Source organism: Epinephelus fuscoguttatus, linkage group LG1 (assembly GCF_011397635.1).
Source record: "Epinephelus fuscoguttatus linkage group LG1, E.fuscoguttatus.final_Chr_v1".
Taxonomy (NCBI): Eukaryota; Metazoa; Chordata; class Actinopteri; order Perciformes; family Serranidae; genus Epinephelus; species Epinephelus fuscoguttatus.
The window spans coordinates 19,940,979-19,960,857 of NC_064752.1; the positions used below are offsets into that span (position 1 = coordinate 19,940,979).

At 40.9% G+C, this 19,879-nt stretch overlaps 1 protein-coding gene across 2 annotated transcripts in view; it reads right to left on the reverse strand.

The window, feature by feature from the left end:
* Nucleotides 1-18: 18 nt before the first annotated feature.
* The window catches only part of LOC125900135 (mitogen-activated protein kinase kinase kinase 12-like), a 36,748-nt gene continuing 16,887 nt past the window's right edge, over nucleotides 19-19,879 (reverse strand). For both annotated transcript variants that reach the window (XM_049595070.1, XM_049594976.1), the window contains exons 3-14: nucleotides 17,055-17,238; nucleotides 16,741-16,932; nucleotides 15,820-15,978; nucleotides 12,635-12,793; nucleotides 11,271-11,379; nucleotides 9,090-9,199; nucleotides 8,792-8,908; nucleotides 8,077-8,214; nucleotides 5,544-6,255; nucleotides 4,722-4,789; nucleotides 3,661-3,961; nucleotides 19-3,309 (exon numbers count right to left, since the gene is read on the reverse strand). In XM_049595070.1, coding sequence (XP_049451027.1) covers nucleotides 3,223-3,309; nucleotides 3,661-3,961; nucleotides 4,722-4,789; nucleotides 5,544-6,255; nucleotides 8,077-8,214; nucleotides 8,792-8,908; nucleotides 9,090-9,199; nucleotides 11,271-11,379; nucleotides 12,635-12,793; nucleotides 15,820-15,978; nucleotides 16,741-16,932; nucleotides 17,055-17,238 — 2,336 coding nt within the window. In that variant the 3' untranslated portion in view covers nucleotides 19-3,222. The remainder of the gene's footprint in view (nucleotides 3,310-3,660; nucleotides 3,962-4,721; nucleotides 4,790-5,543; nucleotides 6,256-8,076; nucleotides 8,215-8,791; nucleotides 8,909-9,089; nucleotides 9,200-11,270; nucleotides 11,380-12,634; nucleotides 12,794-15,819; nucleotides 15,979-16,740; nucleotides 16,933-17,054; nucleotides 17,239-19,879) is intronic.

The window sequence follows — 19,879 nt, forward strand, 5'->3', positions numbered from 1 at the left end:
GTTAAGGATTTTCATGTTTGATTTTATTTTAAATTGTTTCTTAAATATATTTATTGTACAGGTACAGTGATATAAAAAGCAAACGTTTCAGTTTATACAGGGTTGTTGCAATCAGCATCATTGGGGGAACACAAGTACCTCCACATTCGAGACACTAGAGGGCAGTAGTTTTGCTTTTTGGCAACATTTTTTCCTGCAGGAGAATCTCTAGCTTCAAATCTTGGGGGCACAATCAGTTTAAAATGCTTTAAAAATTGAAAGTTTAACACCAGATAAATAAGAAACAGAAGCTGCCATTTGTAGCTTATTGAGTGGGACCTGATTAGTCATAAATTAATGGAACAGGATGCAATGTGCTGTTGTGCAGTCAAATTGAACCACGTGTGTATAAGAAAGCACGTCAAGGGACATTAAGTACATCAAAACCAGAGTTGTATGTCTGTTATGAGAGAGCCCTTACACATTAATGTAAGATGAACATCTGGTGGCCAAAATTTTAGCTGCTGAAAATGTCAGTGAGCTGTCTGGAAAAGGAGGAACCGCATTATGGGCTTGTAAAGCTTCACTATCTGGATTAATCTGCTGTTTTGAGGGAAAACAGTCATGACATCACAGCCCTCATTTTTAGGTAGAAACTGATTTTACGAGTGGAAAGGGGGAATAAAAGTTCCCTTTTTTTTTCAGCATTATTGACTAAGCTAAATCAGTGCTGTAGTCAAGACCATCTAAACCGAGACCAAGTCATGACCAGGACCAGAGTGTATTGAGACTGAGACGAGACCAAAAACAGACCAGAGTTCTGCATTGCATTACACACGTAGAGAGTGGAACATGCAAACCCATAGGCACTCCTCAAATTGATCTCCAAAATGGAATTAAGCTTTATCTATCACACCATTTTTGCACAGGCAATTGAGTGATATCCTCGCAGTTTTGGTCTTGACTGGTCTTGAAATAAAATTCCCAGTCCTCTTTGTCCAAGACTGAGTAAAAATGTGGTTGAGTCCACAATGAGAACTTCAAACAGATGAGTCACGAGTCTAACAAGAATGACTCTAGTCACAAATTTGATGACTTTAGACTAGACAAAATCAAAAAACACTTGTTACTCCACTTGAATTTAAACACCAATGATTAGTGACTTCACTTGGTCTTGAGCCATATGACTTTAAAATACTTGATACTTTGCCCAGATCCAAAGATTAAAAAGTATGTTGTTTAAAAAGTGTGTTGTGATTCCCTTCATTTTCTGAATCAATTAACTAAACGCTACTCATTCCCAGCAAGTTGACACTTAAATCCCAGATCAACCCTTTTTTTTTTTTTTATATATACAGCATCCAATCAAGCTGCAGGAGAGAACGTTGGAGAAGTTATTTTACTGAGCGCTAGTTAGTAAAAATAATACCAAAGATAATTCTGTTCATGTACAAAAAACTATGTGGTGGTCAATTTTAAAAAAAAGTACTGGAGTAAGCAAAACAAGTAGTAGTAGTCATTTTTTGTATATTGTGTGTGTGTGTGTATATATATATATATATATATATATATATATATACTAGATATGTTATTTCTTTGTTAAAATGGCATTACATTTTGTGAAGAGTACATTATGACTTGTTGAGGACTCAAGACTCAAACTTTATGACTTGGAACTTGCCAGTCTTGATTTAGGACTTGACTCGTGACTTGCATGTCTTGACTTGGGTCTTGCATAACAATGACTTGGTCCAACCGCTGCCTTCAAAAAGTGGTCTCGAGACTAAGTATGATATTAAGTACTACAACACTGAGCTGAAGTCTCCTGCCACAGATAAACCTGTGATTTCTCTGTGATGTACGTACTAAAACAACACGAGAAAAGGATGTTTGACTAAATGAGCCACATCGTTAAGTTTTCCCCAAAATAATCTAAACACTAATCAGCTCCTCTGTGCTGGTACACTGCAAACATTATGTGGCAGAACTGAGAGAAAGCAGAAAACCATGAATGTGATGATTCTCAGTTATTCTGAGATCCATTTTGGTGTTTTGTGTCCCTGTCATCCATGTACCTTCAGTCGCTGTCAGAAATCTACAGTCTTTCTCCTGTTGCATGGATCTAATATTTCATTTTGATCTGAGTCACAAACATTGTACTTTATCACAGGCATGCTTTTCTGATGCTATATACACCCCTAGATGCTCAGAGAGGGATTTTCAAACTGGTATTGCGTTTTAATACAGTAAACACTGCAATACTAATAAAAAAAGCCCATCAGTCCTGAATGAACTCAGCTGTACCAGAGCAGACATATTGCTTTTTCTTTGTTCACACGTTCCTCTTTATATCTGTGTTTCGATGCTCGGACATAAACAGCAGCTACAGTACATCCTCCTACCATAAGCTTTTTTGAGGTTCAAATAGAATAGCGCCACCTAATTAGAAACATCAGCACCTTTAAATTATACAATCTCACATTTTAAAAATTTGTTCATTTTACATCACATATTTACACTGATATTAAAACACAGGAGTAGAAAATGGAAACGTAATCCATGACATAAATATAAATAAAAAATGTAAACATTGTATTTTTTTGTAAAGAATGTCAATGAATCCACTGTAAAATAAGAATAAATTAGTCAGTGCATAACGTTTTGAGTGGAAATGCAATATGACACAATGATCACGAGGACATCATTTCATAAAGTAAGTGCAAGCAGCAACATCAGCGACAGTCCTGGTGATGTTGACAATAAAGACATAAAATATAATGACACCCTGATAGGATCTTAGATGTTCTCATATGACACAATGTAACGTAACATGACACATTTTCCTAACGGAGGTAAAAATATTGACATGGAAGATGACGAGAGACATTAATGACAGTCCTGTGGATGACCTCTTTGACCGAGGCTTCTGACGCTGAGGTGTTTTTGCAAAGCTGATCTTGGGCCAGCTGCTGTGGCGGCTGCTGCTCCGTCAGCTCGGCTAGTGCCCCAATTCAGTTTCACATCACTGTGATGCATTTATCTCAAATGAAATGGGATTTTCTGCCTGTGTTTTTTCCCCAGGATTTGACAACACTCACTGAGGATTTGTTTTATGTTCCTGCTTGTGATAACGGATACAGGCCTCTCTGCAATGTCCCCGATCATGACTCTGTCTTTCAGAATAAAAGAAACATTCACAGGCCAGATCGGCAGGAGTTTTGAGTAGGTTGAGGTGTCAGATTTTCACCAGTTGGCTGGTGGTTGGCTGGGCTCTGCACTGCCTGAGTGATCCAGCTCTGCGCTGTCACAGTCTGAGTCGTCATACAGGCCCTGGTGTGAAGCAAAAACACAAATCATCTGAGTTAGAACAGTAAGAGAGTCTTTAAAGGAAGTACTTCACCCACAAAATGATCATTTGTACATAAGGTACGACCATTTCTGAATGAAAAAGATGCCAAGAAACTGATTGCCTTTATTTCAAGCCGACAACTACTGTAATGCACTTTTTACTAGCCTCCAAAACAACACAGGGTGAGTAACTGATATACAAGCATCATTCTGACCACAAAATTTCGATCCTGATCTTTTATCTGCATCTTAGTATCTATTAGTAATATCTCTATGTCCCTATATATTAATCCATATCATGCATTCCCCTTTTATTCGCTCTCTGCTGCCTACCTCGTAATTATGGTCGTTACTAGCGAGCTGGGTCTTGACTTGTCTAAGAATAGCTTCCTTCTCAGACAGCCCGTCAGAGCCCAGCTGGGTCGGGTCAGACGGGTCGGCGGGAATCTCCGAGCCCTGAGACAGTAAGTCGTCGCTCTTGTCGTCCAGACGCTCGTCCGTGTTGGTGCTGACGACATCCGGTGTGCCACTGTGGGAGTGGTCGGTGGTGTTTCCCTCCTCGCCGTCTGAGACCGACAAGTTCTCTGAGCTGAAGGTGGACAGGGACTGGCACTTGCTCATGCTCACGGGACGCCTGGTAATGCAATAGGAAAGAGAAAAATACAGTATATTAACAAACATTCTCTATTTTTAATGGTGTTTCTGCATTTAAAGAGAGAAATGACGGATGAAAAAAGATGACATTGACACTTAAGTTAGTTTAGATAAGACTTAGATATGCTCTCTGTACTTCAACACAACATACTCTTCCTGGCACTCCTCTCCATTTTTTTCTTCCTGCATTAAGTCAAATCATGTGAGATTTCAATGACATTTCTCCTTGGACACAAAACAGACTGGAACAAGTGAAATTTAATTTCTCATTATTACAATCTGAGCCTGTTAATGGCAAAAACAAGCACTTTTAATGGACGTAAACTGAATGGGTGCACCTGCCCTGAGTGGTTAAACTGCAGCCAGTTTTGCGGCCGTGGCTGCAGCGCTCCCCCTCACTACTGGGCCAGTTCCAAAAATTGTTGTTCCAAGGAGTTGCTTAGATCGAAAAACAAGTTCAGGTTGAAAAATACCACTTTAAGTTACAACAATGCTTTCGTTTCTGTCTCTTCAGCCACATGTGGCATTATATTATAAATATAAGGATCACACTTCATTGTGTGCTGCTAATATTCACATACTGCGATCCTAAAAGCCCTGCACGCCCACACGTGTTTAAAATGTAAATTTCTCATTGTGTTAGGAAGATGAAAATGAACTGTTTTATATGGGTGCGCAGATGGAAATGTAAATAAAGTGGATCTTCAATAATTATATTCAGTGTGCTTAACAACTCGTACCGTCTCCTTGGCAACTCCACTTCGCTGTCCACTTCTCCTTCCTCTTCCTCTGATGACACCCCACGTCTCTGTAGAGAAAATTAACAGCATGTATGAAACCCAGCAACTCCCTGTTTCAGTGTGCACTAACTACCCTCATTCCTGCCAAGATTCCTGAGCCGTCTGGTAAGATACGACCCTGAAGACACCCTAGGTACAAACCGTACATGGTGCCACTTTGAGGAGGCCAAAGTTACTGAGGTTTGGGGACGACTGAATCATCAGTGTCTTTGGCTACTTAAACATGTCCATCACTCATCTCTAACTTATGAAACATGCAAATACCTTCAGTTAATGCATTAAACAGAAAACTGAAGTTGCAACTACAGCTACTGACAAAGGCACAGGTGGCAGTAACCACTAATTAAGTGGCCTGTAATTAACCACTTAAACATCCAACGCACTCTGTGTGGGTTTTTTTGTGTGCGTGTGTTATCCGTATTTGTAGCATAAAAATGAGGACTGTACCTAATGGAGTGGTGGCAATTGTATTCAGCAAATTACAGACCACAATGTTTTGACTATCTGGACTTAGTTAGTGGCAATTATTACAGCAAATTCATTAAATCATCACAGCAGCATTTTTCTCTTGTTTGACATCTCTGCAGGTGCTGATTTGGACTAGTGCAGCCTCTCACGGCTAATTAAAGGTCCAGTGTGTAAGATTTAGTGGCATCTAGCAGTGAGGGTGCAGAACTTAAGTCAAATGATTTCATGAAACTGGGCTAGGATTAGACGCCGCCTTGTCTTATTGTGTCCTAAACAATGCTGTTAAAGTCTCACCTGACTGCGTGTGACTGCTGCCCTGTAGAGCAGTGCTGCAGGAGTGAGGCGCTGACTCCTTGGTGAGCGTGTGATCACCGTCCCCTCCTCCTTCTCCTCACCCTCATGAGAAACACGGGAGTTCCCGAGCACAGACGCCCTCCCTGCAGCCGCTCCCCTACCGCACGGTGAGTCAGGGCTACTGGAGAACGGGATAGAAGCTGCATCCTCGCTGGGCGTGTCACTGCGTGGAGGTGTTTCTGCCAGGTCGTCAGTCCCTACACCCACATCCGGCCCCTCCTCTTGCCCTCCAGTCCTTCTGCTCTCCCCCAGCCCAGCTGAGGCGCTCTGGCTGCCCGCTCTGTCCAGCCCTGGCCCGACCTGCCCCTTCCTCCGGCCTTCAGCCTCCAATGTGGTTGAAATAAGATCCGGGCTTGAGGAGTACATCTTCTTGAGCAGCAGATCGTGCTGCAGGCCTCTGAGGGCCGCACTGGGGTCTAGATGCTGCTTGCTGCTGGGAACAGATGAGGTGGCGTTGACCATGGCTAATGAAGAGGAGAGTGTGGCTTTCAGCTGAGCCAAGTCCCCGCTGCTGCCTTTACCAGCCTTCCTGTAGCGGGGTTTTCCTCGGCGTGAGCGGCCGGGGGAGGTAGAGCCCTTGTTGGGGATTGTGACCTGGGTCATGGAAGAGTCCAGTTTGGGCAGGATGACCTCTGACTTTAGTAAGTCTGGCCTGGAGAGGACAGGGACAGAACAAATATTAAACAGGAGGAAAAAAAGAACTTTTAAATATATTTATTGCCGGACAGATGCTAGTTCATGTTGTGCACTCTTCACTTTTTAAATTGAAGGATAAGGCTGGTGATATTCTTTAATTTTGTTATTGTCAATAAATTCACTGTGAATACTTTGAACACCTTTATCCCATTTGTGTCACTAAGTCTTAAGCCCATTAGTACAGGCTCAACACTGAATGTGTGTAGGGCATCAAGTGCTAGAGGGGGGCAACTAAAACAGCTAATGTTCAGTAATCATAATAATGAACTATTTAAATTTGAATTGAAACTACAATAGACACATTTAGACCATTATAGGCAATGTGATATACATAACTGCGTTAAATAATAAAATGAATTATGAATTAGAATGAATGAAAAGTAGAATGTGTCTGTCTTTCTGTCCATGCTAGGCAGCTCTCCTGCTCTGTCTCCCCCTCGTTAACCAAAATTTAATTTCCCTGTCATTATTCTGTGCATAGTTACAATCTCTGCTGGCACCAGACGTCAAACTGACATCAGAAAGACGTTGACCTCTTACGTCCCTTAGGCATTCAATTTTGATTTGAATGAAAATCAGGTTGATGATATTTAAAACATCTAACGACATAGAATTTCACGTTGTCTAGATGTTAACATGACATTTTGCAGATGTTGTGGTTTGTTCTTTATACCATACGACCAAATGGTGGTAGTCTATGTCAAGATGATGTTGGCATGAGACATTTGGAAGACGTTGGATTTTGGTTACTTAACAACACAGCTTAAAACCAACAAAATATCAAAGTCATCTGTCATCAGTATTCTACGTCAATTAACGATGGCATCAGACGTTGTCCTGACATTGAATTTTGGTCTCCCGACATCACTACCTAAATTTAACCACATATCAAAAAGATGTTGGTTGCCAGCAGTGATGAAACAAATATAATTTGGGCCGCAATTTACATTACAGTCACAGAAAGCGAGCATGGCTGAACCTAAGTGATGTGATATGTCTGTCTCTCCTCTGCTTCATTCAGTACCAGGGACAGTGCTTCAGGCAGGTGGGTCAAAAAGTGACAAAGCAGCATTCTGAGTAAGTTATTAATAACGCACAAAAACACTGCATGCAATAGTCCACGTTCCACCTTTATTTCCCCGGTCACTTTCTCCCTCTCAAATACAAACACTTTGGATAGCACTCTGTCCTTCCTGGTCTCAGTCTGTGTAGGTGTTGCAATTGTTGGTTGTATGTAGGGGATGCCAATGTGAAGCTATGACGGGGCAAATTAATTTCAATGTTTATTTACTGCTTCTACTTTTACTAATTAAATATCCTACGTTGGAAAAAAGCCAAAAGAAGGGGAGGAACCACAAAGCAGTTTTGCTTTGAGCACACAAATGGCCAGCAGCAGCCCTGTTTATAGCAAACATTACTCTAATAGGAGTAAATAGCGTATTTATTGGGGCCTATTTCAAACTGCGGGTTTGGTGCACTAGTGAGCACCCAGTTCAACAGTGTGGTTTCTGCACAGGAAACACAAGAAATACTTGTCAGAAGGCTCGATTTATTGTTGGTGTTGGTCTCTTCATTGGATTTGTTGACAATAATAAGCTATAGACTGGCACCTTTAACATTGCCTTGGATACTACATAACTCTATTTATCCTGAGGGAAATTGCTGCAGCAGTCACAAAACAAAGTGGGAGGAGTGCACACACATATATTCAAGGGCAACTTGATCAGAACATCCACAAATAAACGCTACACATTTAAATAACTCCTCGCCGTCTCACCTCTTGCTGTGTGAAGGCAGCTTCTGAGGTACGTTGCGTTTCTTCATGAGCTTCTCCATGGAGTTGGAGGAGGCCGACTGTCTGGAGCTGTGGTGCTTGAAGCAGCCGGGGTACTTCTTGTCCAGTGACTGCTCCCTCCTGATGTTTAAACACAGAGCCAATACTTGTTTAATGGATGTCAATGGATACTCAGTGTGGCATAAGAGAGCACTTTGTTACATGCAGTGGCCCTGTGTGACTGGGTGTAATAGCCCCTCATTTCACATCACAGATGACCTTCTCCCTGCTCTCCCATTACAAAAACACTGCTTAACTAATGTTGATGGATAAAGCTATTAGTGCAAAGTATTTGAATAATTACAACCCTAGTTTTCCTGTTGCTACAGTGCCATACATTTTACGCTAACTAGAAAATGACTTACATGTGTTACTTTGGCTGGACTTGTAAAAGGCTTTCCACTCTGACAGGAGTTGAGTATTTTGGCAAAGAGAAATTAGGAAAATGTCCAAATGTGCAAAGGGCATACTTATGCAAACAAGTATTTTGTATTTTATGTTTCTAATTAATTTGGAGTACTTTGTAGAGACCTGTTTAACTGTTGATCAGTGCCAAAAGCCCCATTAAATTCCCTTTGACTGAATGTCGCAAAGCAATAAAGCATGAAAACTTCCGAGGGGTTTATAGGTACTGTAAATCAGTGGATAATTTTCATACTTGTGCAGTTCTTTCTCTTTGATTTCCAGCTGCAGCATGATGGCGTTGAGCTCCATGTAGAGATTGTTGGCTCTCTCCAGCTTCCTCTCGTAGTGCTCCCTGATGTCCAGCGCATGTCTGTGTGGAGAGGGAGAAGGGCTTTAATACATTTATTTACTAACATAATTGTTTGGTTTATTAATAGTTAGTTTATCCTTGTATCTTTGTAAGTGGTGTAGCGATTCTCTATATATCTCCACATCTATATATCAAGATGTTCATCCTCTTTATGCGTCCATGTTATAATGTCTTTGCTAACCTGAGTTCCTCCCTGCGTCGTTTGATCAGCTCCTCGTCCAGCCTGTGAAGACACGTCCCCTCGGATTTGATCTTCTCAAAGTGGTGCCTCACCTCGTCCCTCCACTCCGCCTGGTGAGACAGATCCATTAGAGCACGTATTAATGACTTACAGTCACTGAATGTTTCACCATTTTACAGGTACAATATAAAAACTGTATTGATGCCGACAAGCAAAAGAGTGTCTGTGGTTAAAAGGGTTCAGATAATTTAAAACTACAAATGGCATCTTCTGATATTACTACTGCCACCACTACTACAATGATCAATGCTTCCACTCTCAAGCCCCTAACTCAAGGCAGTAATTATAATATATGCTGGGAACGACACATCCCCCCAGTATATTCAAACATGGTAAATGGTAATGGACCAGCACCTGTATAGCGCCAGACTCTTGTATAGTCACATTAACCATTTACACACACATTCATCCACTGGTGGCTGAGGCTACCATACAAGGTGCCACCTGCTACTCAGTTTTTAACACACTCACACACCGATGGAACAGCCACCAGGAGCAAATTGGGGTTCAGTATCTTGCTCAAGATGCTGCACTCCAGGAGCTGGGGATTGAACCACTGGCCTTCTGATTAATGGATAATCCACTCTGTGTGCGCACTGTGCTTTTCAAAACTGCTGCCGTTTCCTGTGTGTTTCACTGGGATAATAAAGTATGACTAGACTTCATTTGAGTAATTATATCAACAACAAATGATATCAATATTGAGAATAAACTCTGTTGCACCTTGATAGAGTAAAAAAGCTCTTAATTTGCAGAGCGGCTGAGGGTTTGTGTGCATCCTTCAAACAGAACCCATTAAGCTGTCAGATGATGATCAATACACAAGGAGCGAACTCAACATGAACCGACATGACATGAGCACAAAAAAAAGATGCAGCGTGAGCATTTTCTTGTACACAGCGGAGCGTGACAGCTGTTATCTGATACCTGTCATATCAAAGGACAAAGGAAGTCTGATATATGAGCGTGTGCACGTCCATGCATGTGCGTGTACCACTTGTGTGTGTGTGTATGTCTTTCTGTGCATGAATGATGCTCTTCTTATTAAGCTAATGGACTCTTGTGCGCACTCTTCTATGCCTCCAGTCCCCTCTTTCTCCTCTCTCTTTGCTCTCTGCGCCCTACCATTAAAGCAATCAATACACTCCAGCAGGAAATACTTCTTTCTAACGTCACAAGAAAAATCCATTATGGGGCAGAGAGGAGAGAAACTGGGGAGGGCTGCAGTGGGGGGGAAGGGGAACAGGGAGAAATAAAGGATCAAGGATAAGTGGAGAGAGTAAAAGAGGTTTGTATTTTGCATCATGAGGTATAAAAGAAGGAAGAGGCGGTGGGCTGTTGCGAAGGGGAAATGAAATCTTATTCAGAAATCTTGTGTGCCTCACAATTATACACGCTTGAGTTATAAATGGATCTGTGGTTCTGCACGGCTGAGTAAAGACATATCTTCCACACAATTATACCTCTCCTGTCCTTCATCTGTGTGGGCTCGCAGTGGTCGTACATATTTGTCATTGGCCTGATCCCCCACCCATCCCCCACCCTGTCACGGGCACACCCTCCCTCTCAATCACATAGACCTTCTCCATCACACTTTGATATACAGAAGGTCAAAAAATGTCTCTCATGTGACAAAGAACAAAGACCAAGAAAGCAATAATATGTTGTGACTGAGAGGACAGGTATTATTAGAGGGCTCCCGAGAGGCCTGGGGCCCCCGGTGCAGCTGCACTGCCTGCAGTTACTGCAGCAGACTGGAAACAAATGGCAGCGGGGTGACAGCAAAATGACTATTAGAGATACTGGCCACAGTTGACAGGAGGAAGAGACATATAGAGCATATGTATACCTTATCTGATGTCTATTTATTATATCTATTTGACAAGAAAGACTGTGACTTGAGAAATTATGGTTCTTAATCATATTTTTCTTAATTGTACACATAGAGTGTTTGAACAAGACTGTGAATTAGGTGCTGTTTGACGTCATCCTCCTTTTCTGTCTCTGCCTTTCTCTGTACTGTCTAAACTGTCTGTCTAAAAATGTAATTAAATCAAGTTTTACCCGTCACTAGGATATCAAAGTAGCTTCTGACTGTTGGCAGAGATAAAGGAAGCTTACCTGAGACTGAAAGTAGGTTTCTTGTGGAGTCGATAAGATATCTGCTGAGGCGATGTCCAGATGCAGGAGAATCTGTCGGAATGAAGGCCTGTTTCTTGGCTTGCAGTTCCTGTGGACAATTTCGACAAATGTTTTGTCAGAGATGCAAAAAAAAACTAGGGCTGTACTGAATGTCTTTTTGAAGCTTCTATTTAAGTTTTTGAATGAAGCTTGAAAACAATGTTCATTCAAACACAATTTGAATTAAGTAATTCATCGGAATAAATGAGTTTGTCCTTTTTTATTGTCAAATCCGCTTTCTTTAAAGGAGCAGTGTGTAAAACCAAGGGGGATTTAGTGGCATCTAGTGGTGAGGACTGCAGATTGCAAGCAGCTTCGGTGTTTATTGCTCAGGAGGTTTTTACCAGGAGCTAAATCATCTGCAGATGTCTCCTCTTCTACAAAACAAATGGACCAGGGGTCTCATTTATAAATATTGCATATGCACAAAACGAGGCCTGAAAGAAGCGTACACCACCTCTTGTGATCTATAAAAACAGACTTGATGGGAAAAACTTTGACCCATGCTTATGAACATTTTGGAGACGGCCTGGTTGTAGAAATTATCCAGTATTTTTTGTGCACACCATTTTTTGGTTTTGTGTCTATGTATATTTTTAGTATGGATCCTACGCATTGTTTTATAAATGAGACCCTAGGTGATTAAAACCTGTCAGAGATGCGACATTAGCCTAGCGGCTGCTAAAGTGTGCTCACCTTTTCTCTCTAATAACTTAAGATCCAGACATTCAGCAGGTTTTTACACAGAGCTGAATGATGCACAGAGGTTTCCTCCTCTCCAAAACAAATGGACCAGGTGATTAAAATCAGCAAAAACACTGAATAAAACAGTTTATATATGTATATATATATAAGAGGACTGCTCCCAATGAAGATATTAATGGCTCATTGTATGGTGACATAAACACCACTCTTTCTTCAGGTGATTAGACACTAAAGAAAACATACTTTTTATATTATATTCCATTTCTGCAAGTATATGCCCCTAAATCCTACACACTGGGCCTTCAATGAATACATGTGATTTATGGTGCTGTTAAAATATTAATTAAAAATTCAAATGACAGCATTGCAATTAAAGCTACTATTTCGTGAGTCCCTACAAGAAACATGGAAGAAAATTACCTTTCCTCTGTTAAAATGAGTTTCCTCTTAATAAAATAGACTTTTACTCTCTCAGCATTCCTACAGCTTACAAATTTAATAAATTCTCAGTGCTGAGGCTTCAACTTTCTTTTTTCATATCAACCCTCTTTTCTCCATTTCTCTCTGCCTCCTTCTTCCCTCCCCTCCCCTCTACTCACCAGCATTGCCTCAGCAGCAGTTTGAAGCTGTCTGGACAGCCATCAGGTACAGGCAGATGCAGACTGTTGTTGCCCACTCCCCAGATGATAGCGGAGGAGTCCACGTCCTTATAGGGCACCTCTCCTGTCAGCATCTCCCACAGCACGACACCGAATGACCTGCAGAGATATGTGGAATTGTTTGTTGTCAGACACATTGATGAAGATTACAGTGAGCTCGCAGTGAATGCACGCTTCCTTCTTTGCAGTGATACAGTTGGCAAGTGTAGTTTGGTAGAAAGAAAATAGTTCCTACATGAAACTGCTCACAACAAGGTCTGTGGATTGTCTTGAGTAACTGGGTCATGATTTATGAAAAGAGACACTGCTGTTGAGTTTTTCAAATGTATTTTTTGCTGCGTTGAGCACCACAAGCCGAATACCATCTAATTCCATTGTATTCATGAGAAGGCAGACATTTCTACAGCTGATATCTCCAACACTCAGCAGCTCACACCAAAACAATCTAGACTGATAAATAGCACTACAGGTAAGAGGTAAATATGCATTTTTGATTTTCGGGTGAACTGTCCCTTCTAATGTCATCAATGTGTAATCAGTTTGGTACTATGCAAAGTTTTGTGACTGCTAACAATTCTCTATCACTGGGATGTTACGGTACAAATAAGGCACAGTGTCTTGCTGATTCATAGCAACTGCTTCGATGTACATATGCATGTTTTTATTTTTTATTTATGCCCTGATGAATAAATCACAGCTCAAAAGCATACAGTAATTGGTCACGTATGAATCCAAAACATGTTGCTGTATTTCACTACACCAGTGTTTCATTGATGACATCCAGCTCTACCTCTGTTTGTTGGGGGAGCAAGACTGCAGGCCCATGGGGAAGGTATCTAAGGAAAGTCTGTTGTTGGTTGGTGACTCTCTGGGTTGCCACGGTGACCATATACAGTATCCTAGGCGCCAATAGCATCACACGCAGCATTGAGGAGGTGTGTGAGGTTGTGTTTATATGTGTATTTTTAGAGTCTCTCTGTCTCCTTGTTTATGATTTGTGATATACGATGAGGGAGTTTATTTCAAGGCACTGTATGTGTTGTTTTTTTTTTACCACCAGGTTAAATATTAGCTGTTGACTAGATGATAGGTTACAACTAGGTTATTCATTTGTTTCTGTACAGTGAATATGTGATATCATTCAGTAATATAATGAGTTGCCCGTTTGTCAATTCAGTGTCTTAAAGTAGTAACACAAAGATGTAATATATATATATATATAATATATATACAAGTAATGCATTACACTTAAAATACAGGTGATTAAAACAATGAAAACATGGAATAAAGCAGTTTCATGTTACGCATAAGTGTTTTTCCTTTTTTTAAGATATTTTTTGGGCATTTTTTTGCCTTTATAGATAGGACAGTTAAGCGTGAAGGAGGGAGAGAGAGAGGGGTAATGACATGCAGCAAAGGACCACAGGCTGGGGTCGAACCCGGGCCGCTGCGGCAACAGCCTTGTACATGGGGCGCCTGGCCTGCTCTAAACCACAGATGCCCCGAATAAGTGTTTTTCTGGTGGTGTTAGGGTCGTTGGAGAGGGCCATAGCCCAGCACCTGCTGATTTTGCTCAGCTTTTTTTCTGAACCAGACATTCAGGAGGTTTCTACCTGAAGTCAAATATCCTCAGAGGACTCTTCCCCTCCAAAACAAAATCTAAACCGTTGAAAACACAGACTACAGCAGTTTCACGTACAACAATTGGTCTTTTCCAATACTGCTCATCGCAGAGGGGCTGCTAACTATGGTAGCCAACATGAAAACACAAATGGCCCAAACTAGGAACATGGCGATCTCCATTGAGATTGAAGACCTATTTAGATATAAACAGCTCATTCCGTGGTAACACAAAACACTACGAGTCTTATTTTAAGATATACCAAAGAAAACATACTTATTAGATTTTATTTCATTTCAGCTAGTATAGCCTCCTAAATCCTACACACTGAACCTCTAAATTAAGGGGAGGGCTGCTGAATAAGCTTATGGCTCCTTGACCTCTCCTGACATATTTTTTATTAGCTTGATTTATTGCAGTCTCATGTGTGTGACTCACTAAAACAGTGTAATAAAAAAAGGCCAGTCAATATGTAGTTTCCATTTTGTGAGCCTATGCGCTGGTATTACAGTAACTAATATTTTCTTACGTTGTTTTTTGTTTTGTTTTTTAGACATCTATATTTATTTACTACTAGTTACACAAACAGGTTTTAGTTTACAGCCTTTAATTCATTTTTAATCTTAGCAATTAACAGTGTTTTTTCTTCCTTCTGCAATTTATTGTGTGTTTATTTGTTGACCTAAGTGGTGAGCTGCTGCATAAAATCACCCTTACAGGAATAAATAGAATTGAATTGAATGGAGTTTAAGTCAAGAAAGGTTACATTTTATTTGGTAAATTTAATTCACTTTAAAATGTGGTTATGTTAATTCTACCTGTGGCTACCTTAGTATAGTTTGTCTATAATATAATCAGACAGGAACAGGAGTTGTACCAGCTGTCAAAGTATGTCAGCACAAAGCAAGACAAAATAAACACAACATAATACTTCACCACAGCCTCTGCTTCTCTCACTGTTTTTGTGGACTACAACATAATTTACATACATTTAAACAAAACTGTAGAGTCTACATGCATGCTTTGCTTTCTTTCCACATGAAAAGCTTTTTAATCCTATTTTCACTTCTCTGCTAATGCACTGCTGGCCTGGGGCCAAACCATCCGCAGGCTTGGAAGGTTATTCCAGCCCTCTCCTGAGCACTGCAGCATCTGGCAAATCAATTATTAAATTAGCCGGCGTTCCTTTCAGAACGAAGAGGAAGAGTGATGGAGGGATGTAGGATGAGAGAGACAGGGAGGGGAGATGTATTGGGGAAGATCAGGGCTTAACACAGGTCAACCCATCAGATATGGCTGAGGCCCTATAGAATTTCATGTAATGAGATATTGCACATAATACTCGATAGATTTTCTGGAAATAGGATCCTGCGCTCTTTACTGTAGTAGGCTGCAACTAATGAGATTCTATGTTGATTCCATGACAGACAAGACAAATGATAAGGGAAAATTGCAAAGGACCACAAGTGCAAAAGAACCGCGTATAAAGGGTTATGACACCTACCAAATATCCACTTTCTCTGAGACAGGTTCGTTGCGTATGACCTCAGGAGCCATCCAGGCCACCGTACCGGCAAAGGACATCTTGGTGCTCTTGTCGCTGAGCTCCTTGGACGTACCGAAATCAGAAATCTTTACTGCATCGTCGTAAGTGATCAGCATGCTGGAATGAAATATTGGACGTCAAGTTTATATTTGAGTTCATCTGGTTGCAAAACAGCAAAATCATCTCAAAACTAATTGTATAATTATTCATTAGGCCAGTAAGTGATCACTGGAGTCATGTGGTGTGGCACTTAAGGTCTTGCAGAGTTAGAAATTTGCCAAGTAATTTTAGCATCTAAATTTGGCCAATCAATTTTATTTTGTAAAGCAGTAAGACCCCCACTGCAGGTATCAAATTAAATCCATGGGTTTGGCTAGTACTCGTTGCCTTTGTTGGTTGGATTATTTAGGTTTAGGGAAGAGAAGTGGAATTGGTTAAGGTTAAGGTAAGAATGTCAAAATAAGCCAATCAGAGGCAGTAAAGTAAAAAAAAAAAAGAAAGCAAACCATACTTTTACTATTCTAGGATTTGCAAATTCGTAATCACGATGGCGTCATTGTAGAAGCATAGCACTCAGCATCTTGTTTCCTCCCAGGTCAACAATGTTAGCTCTGTCAGCACTGTTGCCGTTGTTAGCAGTGTTTATAGAGTTAGCTGCTAACTGCCAGCTCAGTTACCTCCATGTTGAGAGCTGAGTGCAGACTATCCTACCCAGACCCTGAATCATAGATATGCTCTGAGTGTCACATACAGCTCCTTTTTTTTTTAACTATTTAGTGACCTGTTTGCTTCAACATTATCATTTACATTTGAATCACACAGCTGTAACCACACAGTTCATTTCCAGGTCACTAGGTCTAAAAGGTCTACAGAACTCACTTTGGTGACTTGAGGTCTCTGTGGATAATCTTGTGGAGGTGAAGATAGTTCATGCCCCCGGCGATGCCCATGGCCCAGTCCATGAGCAGGGAGGGCTGGATCTTCCTGCCTGCTCTCAGCACCTCATACAGCTGTCCCTGGGCACAGTACTCCATGATGATGCAGTAACACGGAGCCTGGGTGCAAATACCTCTGAGAGTGTAGAGAAGTGCAGATAGAACAGATTAAAGTTGTTATAGTCACAGTAATAAATGGAAAAGGTTTTTGGTTGTGCATCTCATGATCTAATAAGCCAGGTTATCATTCCTACTAACTTGAAAGTGATGATGTTGGGGTGTTTGAGCTTCCGTAAGTGCTTGATGTCCGTCTCTTTGATGTTCCGCACTTTCTTTACAGCCACTTCCTGTCCGTGCAGTTTGCCCAGAAAGACGGCACCCTGGGCCCCGCTTCCCACCCACTGCAGGTCAGATATCTCCTCGAATGGGACCTCCCACGCCTCTGAGATTGGGAAAAAACAAGGCAAAGTAGTTGGTGAGTTTATCGGTGTAGTAGCATGCCAGTCATGCATATAGAGCAGGGTGATAATTAACCTGAAAGCACCGACTGCAGGTTATTTTCACTTGGATGAGGAAGCCGTTGTTTCAAAACATAACTGCACACCAGACAATTATTAATCACTGCGGCAATGAGTAATGATGATTCATGAGTGACTCATATCGCTTTATTACGGACACGTCACCATTAGTCTGGTTACAAAGGTAACTAGTCTACATGAGTTATTTTGAAGTCAATGTCTTCATAGCAATAGCTTGACATTTTTGGAAATAAGCATATTTACTTTCTTGCTAAGATTTAGATAAGAAGACTGATAGCACTCTCATGTCTGTCCAGTCTATATGAAGCTACAGCTAGCAGCTGGTTAGCTTAGCGTAGCTTAGCTTAGCATACAGACTGTAAACAGGAGGAAACAGCTAGCCTAGCTCCACTGAAGGGAACAAAAACTGCCAACCACCACCTAAATCTCATCAAATAAGATCATATTTTCATAGTTCAATTCCCCATTTGCCTGACAACTTCAAGAAATAGACCAGCACATAACCCCCATTACCATAATGTGTCATTTTTATACTCTTTGGTTCTTGTATAATTTAAACAAACCAGAAATAATGTGTTAACTAGAGAGCTCTAGAGGGGCTGTTAGGCAGATTTTTTACCTTTCAAGAGAGCAAGGCTAGCTGATTCCCCCTATTTTCAGTCTTTATGCGAAGCTAAGCTAACTGGCTGATAATGCTAGCTTCATATTTACCATACCGACACGAGGATATTCTCATCTCTCAACAAGAAAGCAAATAAGCTTTTTCTCAAAAATGTCGACCTATTCTTTTAATCTGTCGACATGATGAGACGTTATGTTAATAAAATTAAAAAACAAAACGCTAATTTCATCCAAATATCTAAAGCAAAAGTAGCTAACCTGCAGCTAACCTTCTACCCCTCAATATAGCATACAATAATCTCTGTAGATTTGTTTTTGGATGTTGATTGTGTAACTTCAATGGCCTCCACTCAATATAAGAAGAAACATTCACTGGTTGTAACTCATCTTTTACATGTATACATCTCCATTATCCTACAACAGTTTTTGGTACCACATTCCCTAATAGATCATCAAATTAAATGCTAAGACAGAGTTTAAGGCTCTTCAGACTGGAATAACTTCAAAGATATGATCCTTACTATCATTTTTCATGTTTAGAGCTAAGACTTCTCCCTTGTGAATTCCCTCAGTGTTCATTGTTCAGGAGGTTTTTACAAGGAGTCTAATTATCCACAGAGGTCTCTTCCTCTCAAACAAATGGACCTGGTGATTTGAACTGCTAACATCACTGAATAAAGCAGTTTCACGCTACAACTCAGTGTTTTTCTGGCGGTGTTTGGCTCATTGCAGATGGCTGCTAGCCTAGCACTCACTAATGTACGCTCAATGTCCTTTCTCGGCTACTGTAGAAACATCATGGTGCAACATGGCGATCGCTGTGGACGAGGACCTGCTCCCTACTTAGATATAAATGGCTCATTTCAAGACAAAAAAACCCCTTAACAATCCTTATTTTCAGGTGATTATACACTAGAAAACATACTTATACATATCTCCCTAAGTTTCAGATGTTTCATATTCTCCTTTTCTGTACCTATAATATACTGTATCTTCTATATTTATTTGTTCCTTTCTGTATTATAGCAAACATTTGTACGTGGCCTCTCTATGGCCATCGAATGGTTGCGTTCATTAGTGTATTCTTCTTTCTGATTGTGTGTTGATTGTCTTAGTTGTAGTGTGTCAGTTAAATTGTTGATTGTTGTTTTGTTTTTGTCTTTCTAATACTTTATTGCTTTAACTTTATAATCAAAAGCTTAGACATTAAAATCATGACACTGAAAAACACTCAGAGAGCCTGTACGTAAACTAAAGATAGTAGCAGGGTGTACACAGCACAGAAGAATGGGTTAGATGTGTAACAGTAAACCTGTTGTAAGCCCTGGCTCTTCACAGTCAACACAGAGCCTAAGTTGATATATTTTTCGGTTGTTGAACCTCACCTTCACCTAAGACTCGGGGTCTGTATGCAGACAGACAGGGAGCTCTAATCTCCTGTGGGTAATTCTCCCTCAGCCTCCTAAATCCTGCTTAGTGCCATTGTGGGGCTGACGCGAAACAGGGGTCCAACGCTAAGGAGAGGGGGGGCTGAAGAGGGAGGGGATTTGAGAGCCTAATGCGGATGGTAGCTCTGTATGTGTGTGCGTAAAGAAAAAAGGAGGGCGAGGGATTCCCCACGGGTTGGCAGGGGTCCGTGCGGCCAAAGACAGACTGTTAATATACAGAAAATATACAGCCCGCCCTGCTGCTGTTCTTAACTGGCGGAAAGAAGATTTAGAGACATTTGTCATATTAATAAGGATGATATGAATGATTTATGCTCTCTGGTGATAGATTGAGAACTCGGCCTCTAATGAGACCTTCACAGTAAAGACATAAAGCCGCATCTGACACACCAGAATATCACCAGGTCTGCTTTGTTTGATCTAAAAATTGAGGACATTTAGAGCATCGCCAGTAACCCCACAGTCCTTCAGAATC